This window comes from Kryptolebias marmoratus, linkage group LG22 (genome assembly GCF_001649575.2).
Source record: "Kryptolebias marmoratus isolate JLee-2015 linkage group LG22, ASM164957v2, whole genome shotgun sequence".
In the NCBI taxonomy this organism is placed as follows: Eukaryota; Metazoa; Chordata; class Actinopteri; order Cyprinodontiformes; family Rivulidae; genus Kryptolebias; species Kryptolebias marmoratus.
Window position 1 is genome coordinate 29,107,647 of NC_051451.1, and position 9,557 is coordinate 29,117,203.

The 9,557-nt window shown below is 46.5% G+C and overlaps 1 protein-coding gene across 1 annotated transcript; it reads right to left on the reverse strand.

Moving 5' to 3' along the window:
- Nucleotides 1-951: 951 nt before the first annotated feature.
- valopa (vertebrate ancient long opsin a) lies at nt 952-9,546 on the reverse strand. The gene is made up of 5 exons (XM_017434175.3): nt 8,809-9,546; nt 6,357-6,567; nt 5,079-5,196; nt 4,765-4,998; nt 952-3,870 (listed from the first exon to the last, which is right to left on the reverse strand). Exons 1-5 carry the CDS (start codon nt 9,152-9,154, stop codon nt 3,634-3,636), a joined length of 1,146 nt encoding a protein of 381 aa, XP_017289664.1. The 5' UTR covers nt 9,155-9,546; the 3' UTR covers nt 952-3,633.
- Between the last annotated feature and the right edge of the window lie 11 nt (nt 9,547-9,557).

Sequence of the window (9,557 nt, forward strand, 5' to 3'; positions counted from 1 at the left end):
AACTTGATTCACTGACAGCTGAGGAGGAATAAAAACACCTCCTCGTGTTTTTACTCCTCCTGACAGCTCAGGAGGTTCCTACAACAGAAACACAGAAGCACTCAGAGCTCAAACCTCCACCAGGACTACAGGATCATTTTAACAACAGACCCGGATCATCACCGCAACTTCATCACAACCCCAACATTTATTGGACGTGTCATCAAAATGTTTTAAGAAATCTCGCTAACAGACAAAGCAGCACTTCCAAAAACACGACCTCCTCTGTGGAGCTAATAAATAAATAAATAAGATTGTGCTCCAAAAAGGAATGTCCCTACAATGTACGGTGTTAAACTTTGATTTGAAGCTGGAAAGTGTTCGTTTCTGTTTGAGGGCATCCAGCTGGTTTCTGTGATTTCAGCCTTGGATGAATATCTCAGTATTTATTCTGTTTGCTGTTTGACCTGAGTGTCATTCTTTCACATTAAATGATCTTTCCTCAGATCTCCTACGAAGAATGAAAAAGCTGCAGGAAGAGTGAACTCTGACACTTTTGTCCCAGCTGTCCATGGGCTCTGACAGCCTCTGTAAATATTTACTGCTGAGTCACTGCTGCTTCTGAACCTCTCTGCTGCTGATCACCATGGATTTACATCTTGGTTTGCTGATTTTTATCTTTGCAGCGGATTGTTCTGAAACAGACGGTAAAGATGAGCTTTGTGAAAGGAAAGGAAAATTACCTGAAGTTAGAAATATTCATCGGTCCCTTAAACTCAGGAATCGTTTCCTATTTGAAACTAAAAACTCAACTTCCTTAAAAATTGGATAAATAACTTTTACTTTTTATTTCATGGACTCAGTCTCAACCTGTTCAAATCATGAAACACATCAGAGCTGAAGAATCAGGGAAAGATGCTAAACTCAGAAATATATTTCAGTTTAATTAAAGTTACCAAGACGTTTGTTGGAACAACTTTTTATTTCAAGTGACAGAAGATTTCAAACAAGCAAAGCAAAGAAATAACATTTTCTGCTGAAATCCTGGGATGCTGAGAAATCTGCTGAAGAAGCTAAAATTAGCAGCACAGCAGCTAAAAGCTAAACGTCACTCTCAGTGAAACGTCTCCTGTCCCTCTGCACCACCGTGTCCCCTCACTGTTCGTTATTCCAGTTTCTCTCATCGTCACTCTTCAACTTTTCTAAAGATGTTTTCTTCAAACGTATAAATATAAAAAGTCATCTATGAGCTGCAAACATGATCAGATTTAGTTCCAGACAGTAAAACACAGAAAACATCCATCAGAACGAGAGCGACACAACAAACAGCTGGACAGATGTTTTCTTCAACAGGTTAGGTTTAAAACTTCCAGTTCAGGTTTGTTTCGTTTATTTAACCCTGAATGTTTAATGCAACACTTCAGCCTCTGGGTCTGTGGACGATCAACGGATGTTTAAAATCTGATTCCTCGGAGCTTTAACAGCTGTTTGTGTTTTTATTTAAACCTCTCGGCTCGTTGGGAATTTCATGTCCAGATGATGTCTGAGCCATCGCTGAAAGGATCTGTGACACTGAACTCTGTGCAAAGAGCATCTTTTTAATCTTTATTTATTCACTTGCCTCTGCTTAAAATTCTGGCATCTCACAGTTTTTTAAATGACTGAATGTTTTTTTTCCTGGAAACTAAGAGGACCAGCTGTAAACTGTGCTTTTACAAAGAGTTGCTACTCAAATGTTAATGAAGTGGAATTTACTGATTTATCTCCTGTTCATGTTGTTGTTTTAGTTTATGTGTAACTAAGTTTTTAAAGTAGTTTAAACAGCAGAAGACAAACAAACTGTAATTTAGCAACAAAAACAGACACAAAAAGTTCTAGATCCTAACGCTAAGATTAAAATAAGGATTAATTCACGGCGTCACAGTTAGTTTGGCACAAATGCACGAATCAATTACCAACCGAATGTTACTTTAAACTACATGACTGGAACAAACACCACACTGTTAGAAACTACTAGAACATACAACAATGTTTGACAGATCCCAACAACAGTAAAGAAACATGCAGCTGAAGACAGATCATCCTTCTCTGCTGAAAACACGCTGTTGATGTGTGCTCAGGTAAAAATACACACACTGCTTCTACACACGTCACACTGGATAAAGACCTCACAACAACTCAGGACCACGTCAGAGGGCAGCGAAGTCTGACACACACCCGGTCACAGCCTGCAGAGTTTTCCTACACACACCTGGGAGGTCTCAGGACCAGAACCAGGATGCAGGTGGAGGAGCTTCCTGTGGGGGACACGACCACGTCCAACAGGCCGGACCAAGACGAGAGCAGGAGCGTCCTGGTTTGCATCCAGAAGGACGTCTGAGCGTGGACTGCATGTGGCGAGACGCTGCAGTAACTTGGAGCTCTGGCTGTAGGGGGGGAGCGTGATGAGGTCAGCTGATCCGGTTTCAGATTCCTGGACTTGGACTGTTGGAGACCAGTTGGTGAATTTCTGCTGCAGTCTCACTGAGTTTCTGAAAATCAGCCTTTTTCAGTTTGTTAAGCTGGATTCTTTGTTGCCCTTTTGAGATGAAGGCAGGGAAATTTGGGCCAGTTTTTATTCATTATTATCTTTTATCTGTGTGTTTTTGTAGGGCTGGACGTTCAGGCTGTAGCCTCAGATGTTTTCGATCCGAGCAGATCCCTGCAGGAGTCAGAAAACAGATCTGGAGCTGCAGAAGGACAGAAGCTTCAGGGAGAAGAGTTGGAGTCAAGACTCCAACCTGTGAGGACTATGGGACTATTTTCAGAGAAACATCTGTTGCACAAATCCTTCACATGTCAAGATGGCGAGCCTCTCGGATTCTGACAAAGAAATTGAGGACCTTGTGATACATTTTGGAGACCCCCACCCCCCATCAACAGTCAGATGTTACTGTTAACAACCAGCTACACCGATGGAGACGCCGCCACCTCCATGATGAACCGCCATCACTTGGATAGAAAAGTTTAGTTCTGCTCACAGCCGACCCCCACCGCCCCAAAGTCCATCCAGGTTCTGGATGATCTGGGGTCTCAGCAGGAAACTGTTAGCAGTGTGCGCAGCCCCACGTGTCTGTGTGGTGTGTAGTTCTGTTGTTGCTTCCCTGCTGACCTTCAGTAATATTTTCTGTCTACATGTTAATGAGAAACGGCAGCTCCAGCTCATCAAACTACAGATAAAACCCAGCCTGTGCAGACTGCTCCGTTCTCCCACCATCAGGACGAATGCAGCCAAAACAAACCCAGAAAGACACCATCGTGGGGCGAGGAGCAGATGAAAGGATGGATAATGATGGATGCGTCGTGGCTTGTGTTGGTGAGGTCCAGTGTCCCCCAGATGTCCCTGACAGCGTCTGATGATGGAGCTCGTATCTGTCTGTCTTTGTGCTTCTTCCCTTTGGACTTCATTTAAGAAATCTTTGGACAAACACCAAAAACATGCTGAAGCACCAAACTTTCCAGAGTTCCTGAAACACAACATCCTTCATAAGTTTGTCCTGAAACCGTTTCACTTGTCTAAACGTCCGAAAGGCTCTGAAGCACACCGCGGGAAGGACACAGGAGAGGAATACACTCTTTGGGAGGAAAAAACAACTACTGGACTGATGCTTTCTGCTACAGCGGACACACTTTGTTCTCCGGGATGGGAAGCTGAAGGAACTGGCCGCCGTCGGTTTGAGAATCCTCAGATCTGGACGCCGCGGCGACGCTCACGGGGATCCGGGCTGCGATGGCTGACATTTCTCCCGTGTGGGTCTCGGCTGTGATTCCGGGCCGCTCTGAGGTCTGGTTCAGGTTGCTGTCCGGGATGATCCCCACTCCGGTAAAGTGCTGGATCAGACACTTTCTGAACTGCACAGGAAGCAGAACCAAAGTGTTGGTTTGGTTAAAAGAGCCGAGGTGCTGGGTGACATTTAGCTCAGGTTTCTAATGCAGACCCTTAAAAAGACTTCCCCGGGCCACAGCAGGACCAGAAATAAAAATCACCTTATGAACCAAAATATTCACTGAAATCAAAGCAGCTTTCTGAAAGTTTAGCTTTAAAAGATTTATGGGTCTCAGTTCTTTTTTACTGGCGGTTAAAAAGTGTTTTTATTATTATTTGCGTAACATTACCCTCCTAAAAGGAAAGAAAACTAAATAAGGTCATAAAATGTCAGCCTAATGGCAACACGACTGCCCTGAGACACATTTCCTCTTCAACCTCCAGAAACTAAAACTGAATTTAACTGCAGCTTTACAGAATGCAGTGAAACATTTTACATTAGCATCAATAAAAACACAATCTGTTTTATTTTCAGATCAGGTATTTTAGTAGAATAACAGAAACAAACTGCTCTGGTTCTCATGCTGAGAAAACCATCCCCACAGTGAAGAACGGTGGCGGCAGCATCATGATGTGGGGATGTTTTCTGTCAGCAGGGATTGAGAAATAGATCAGAGGTGAAGGAAAGATGGTTCCAAAGGAGGAAAATGTTGTTAGTTTTCTGAGAATATCTGGAACTTCTGATTTAAATGTTAAATGTTGAGCTCTCTTGTGTTTTTTTTCATCTTGTTTTGTTTCTAAATACAGACACGCCTGTGATGAGGTGACACTGGGAGATTAAAGTCAGTCTGAAGCCTGAAGTGACACATAAACACATTTTATTATATTTGGAGACTTTGCCCTCTGTGACCCCCGGAGATCACATCCCAGACAAACATCTGTCTCAGCTCCTGACCGGAGCTCATCTGTCCAGCCCTTACCTGCTTGTTCATGAAGACGTAAATGATCGGGTTGTAGACCGCGGCCGTCTTGGAGAAGAAGGCGGGAATGGCAGCCAGCCGGGGGTCCAGTTGGACGGTTGGATGAGCCGTGACCAGAATGGAGAAGGCTGCGTAGGGCGTCCAGCCCACCATGAAGGCCACAATCATCACCACCACCATACGGGTCACCTGCCGCTCGGGCTTCTTGGCACTGGCCAGGCGGCCGTGAGACACCTGAGAGACGAGCAGAGAGCAGTGAGCTGTTAAACATCTGCTTCCCAGGAACGGAAGGACAGCGCCGTTTCCTGTCGGACCTTTCGGAGCTTCCTCAGCAGCTTCCCGTAGCAGAAGAAAATCACTCCGAGCGGCAAGATGAAGCAGGTGGCGAAGAAGGTGATGATGTAGCTGTGATCTGTCATGTTGGTGGAGTACCTGTTCACAGAAGAACAGAAACAGGGAAGACCTGCTGGATTAGGATCAACTGGGTCAAGATTGGACCGAGTTCTAACTCTGCAAGTTACCAGTTTGACTCAACATGCTGACCCCTCTGTCTTAAACTGTCGGTCTGAAGAACAACACGACTGCCCTCTGAGCCACCGGGTCAAACCAGCCCAACCTTTGACCCAAAGCTTCTCAGAATAACCAGCAGTTTTTAGTGTGACCCATTAGGAACATGTTAGCAGAGGTTTTAACAGTGTCACTTCAGGAGCCAGGAGCTGAAGGTTTGCCTCCCAGCTCGGAGACGGGGAGACGTTCAGAAGCTTTTATGAGACTCGAGAGAAAGAAAAGCGTTTTCCTGATTTCAGTTTGAGGTTTTCACAGCTGAGACGAAACCACTCAGGAGTCCAGAGGACACAAATTTAGTCTCATTAAGCTGTTTGCTTGTGAACATTTAGAAACAAGCTCCAGATTAACATTCAGGGATCAACCTGTGTGTGTGTGTGTGTGTGTGTGTGTGTGCTCCTGTAATGCTCGCTGAATAAAGGAAGTGCGGCTCATTCAGTTTTGGATTTAGGACACATGGAGAAACTCAACCATGACGTTTTCCTGATGCTCCTCAGGTGGAAGGTTAATAACAAAACTAAGAAATAAAGATTTAAAAACACTGAGACAACTGAAGGATTTGTTCCAAACAGAAGCAGAAACAAGGTCCAGATGTTTAATGCTGAGTGAGCAGAACCCTGAATCGTTCGTTGTTCACAACATTTTTCCCTCCTGAGTCACTGAGGACAGTATTTTTCTCCCAGCCACACAGGGACGTGAGATTCTTAAAACTCTGACCTGTGTGGACTCCAGACCTGGAGGTTTTCAGAAACCTGTCTCATGCACTCCTTCAATGCTAGGCCTTTAACTCTGGCTGTAAATTTCCCTTCAGAGGGTCGACACTATCACTCAGTTCTGCTGAGAAGTTCTGATCCAAGCAGCGCAGATCTAATTTAGATTTTTACAACTTTTCTCCCCAGAAACATTTTGTTCCAATCATCCCCAAACCTCCCAGAACCTGGATTCTGATTCATTTCCCAAAAACTGCATCAGTGAGGAAGTTTATAAATACGAGCTCTGAGATCTCATCCAAACACTCCTGTTCTCACCAGTCGGGCTCACAGGTGGTTCCGATCTTGCTCACGGTGTATCTGTTCCAGCCCAGCACTGGAGGGAAGGTCCAGATGAAAGAGAAGGTCCAAACGAACAGCAGCCCCAGGACGGCATGCTTCGACTGCAGCCGAATGTTCCCTAAAGGCCGGCAGATGACAAAGAAGCGCTCAAAGGACAGAACGGCCAGAGACCAGAGGGCCACGATCCCTGCAGAGAGCAGAAGGCAGAAAAACACAGAGGATTTTACACCTGCTTCACTTCCTCTCGCTGTGGGAAAACAAAGCGTTACGGTTCAATGTTTATTCCGAACTGAGCAAAGCTTGCAGCTCTGTTGTTGGAGCTCGAAGCGGCGGAGAGGGGAGTGCTTTATGTGCCTCCTAATGGGCTGAAAAAGGCAGCCTTTAATTGTGGTCACAGAGCGTTAATTAGTCGTCCTGCAGAGTCCGCTTCTCTCTCTCTGTGTGCCTGCTCGACTTCCAGGAGAGGACAAAAGAGACGCGACAAACTGGGGCTTTAATTATCACACAGTTTACCATCAGCACAGCTGTTACACTATCACTCTATCCAACTAAACACAGAGAATCAGCTGAAGGGACAGGTCGGAGATTTTACACTGGAGCTCTGTGGAAACACTTACCTGTTGTAGATAACACCCTCAGTTTGGAGAAATAACGTTTAATTCTGACAGGACTGATGAGCTCATGGCTGGTCTGAATTAAGCCTGATTCACAGCGTGAACAGACCCTCGTTTTAAAACATTACAACAAAAATTAAAAACATGATTTATTAACTTGTATTATACAACAGAAAACAGATGTTTGGTAGATGTTTTGTAGATATTTTGTAGATATTTTGTAGATGTTTTGTAGATATTTTGTAGATATTTTGTAGATGTTTTGTAGATATTTTGTAGATATTTTGTAGATGTTTTGTAGATGTTTTGTAGATATTTTGTAGATGTTTTTTAGATGTTTTGTAGATATTTTGTAGATGTTTTGTAGATGTTTTGTAGTTATTTTGAGGACTGAACAGCAGCAACGTTTTATTAAATCCCAGCTCCTGTCGTGGACTGCTGCTCTGAGTCTGCATGCTTGGGTCCGACTGACCTCAGACCTGACACACTGTGGTCAGCTGTGTTCAGACTAGCCGTTAGCTTATCAGTCCTGTCTGAGTTAGACTTTAATTCTCCAAACTGAGGTCATTCAAAGAGCTCTTCTTCTCTCTGTCTGAAGGAGCGTTTTCAGCCTTTTAGCCTTTAAAGCTCCTTTCTTCTGTCGTGACTCATGCGTCCGTCTCCTCAGCAGACAGCTCTGACATTCTGTGTTTGTGTGGATCAGCCTGATGTGTTCATCTGATGTGGTGAGATCATTAAATCTGTAACGAGTTCATCTTTCAGCTCCTCTGTTTGATTCATGCTCCTGTTTAACACCAGAGTTTTAATGAGGCTTCAGGTTTTTAAACTTCAGGTCTGCTCCAACAAACCTCCAACATGTTAACGTCTCCACAGATCCCCGTGAGCCCCCTCTGGAGGCGGGCTCAGAGCTGGAAAACAAACCCAGACTTAGTTGGGGGTGAGGTGGGGAGGCGGTAATCTGCTTACAGGGAGTCATGCGCCGCAGCGTGGGAGAACGCTCTGCTGCCAACACAAACTGATCCCTGATCTGATTTGTTCTCATTCTGCTGCTCAGTTTTCTGAAGCAGGAAACCTCCAGGAGGAGCCGAGGAGCCGAGGAGCCGAGGAGCCCAGGAGCCGAGGAGCCCAGGAGCCGAGGAGCCCAGGAGCCCAGGAGCGAGAAGCGAGGAGCCGAAGGAGCCCAGGAGCCGAGCCACAGACAGACTTCATGATGACGTTTTTTTGATTTACATTTTCTTTTCTGCTGATGATTCAAATAAACAAGAACCTCCTCAGGAAGGAAGGATGTGTAACTGAGCACATTCAACCCTTTCAAAATAAAATCCAGTGGCAGAAACAGATGCTGCCGCACTCAGGGAGAAAACAGCAGCAACAGGAAACGACCTGTTGAGTCACTAAAGGGAGACGATGTAAAGAGAAGAAAGAAAGAAACGGTTGCCATGGACACCGTGCTAAAGTACTTTAACATCAATAATCTGTCAACATTTCCTGATCTGTCTGAGAGCAACCAGCTGATGGATTCATTCATCTTAACCAACACTAACTAACTAAACTAACTACCCAGAACTCAGTCAGCTGCAGTCATCCTCACACCTCTGATCTTCAGTTCAACCTGTGGCGGGAGGCGGCGGGCGACATGCATTCCTTCAGTAACCTGAGGAGTTTATGTTTCTCTGAAAACTGAGATAAAAACGGAAGTTCTGAAGTAAACACAGAATAAAAACTTTTCCAGTCTGGAGGGATCAGTTTAAAGGCTGAGCCTCAGGTCCAAACCGAACCGAACCGGACCGGACCTGATCCGGGATCAGACCTACCAAAGAACGTGACAGCGAAGCCCTCCAGCACGCACGCCCACTGGCCCAGGAAGAAGAAGCCGCGCGCGTTGGTCAGGAAGCTGATGAGTCCTCCGGACAGGGACACCAGGAAGTCCGCCAGCGCGAGGTTCACGATGATGTAGTTGAGCGGCTGCCGCAGCTGCCGGAACCTGAAGGTGACGAACATCACCAGGAAGTTCTCCGTCAGGGACAGGGACGTCACCACGAACATCAGCACCGCCAGCACCGTGAAGTTCCAGGGCGCCACGTTCGGGACGGGTCCGCGGAACGGGTCCGCCTCGGCGTGCGGCACCGCCGCGTTCACGGACGCGCTCGGGGGCTCCATGCTCCGGTTCCGGCTCCGGGCTCAGCGGGGACCGGCTCCGGTTCGGCTCGAGGGGGCTTCACGCGCGCGCGCTCTGTTCGGGTCAAGTTCTGCCGGGATCATCGCGGTTCCGGCCCGGTTCTTGTGAGCTGCAGAAGCCGGTGGTTCCGCGGGTCAGAACGCGCGCACTGCGAGCGCAGCCTCTTATATGGAGTCGGGCGGCGCGTGCGTCACGGTTGCGTCCGGGTCCGTCCGAACCCCCCTGAAGGTTCTGATGTCACAGGAGTCCAAAGGGACGGGTGGGCTCAGACCCGAACCGCTCCGAACCGAACCGAGATTAAAGATCAGAGACTGTGGAAGAAACTTCATCTGAGTCCGTCTGACACAGACCGTCCATCCAACCGTCCATCCAACCGTCCATCCA

Coding starts and splice junctions, on each gene's coding strand:
- valopa (XM_017434175.3), bottom strand. CDS start 9,154: ATGGAGCCCCCGAGCGCGTCCGTGAACGCGGCGGTGCCGCACGCCGAG. Junction 5,197..6,356: donor ACCACCTGTGAGCCCGACTG/GTGAGAACAGGA, acceptor TTCTGTGAACAG/GTACTCCACCAACATGACAG. Junction 3,871..4,764: donor ACGTCTTCATGAACAAGCAG/GTAAGGGCTGGA, acceptor CTTCCTGTGCAG/TTCAGAAAGTGTCTGATCCA.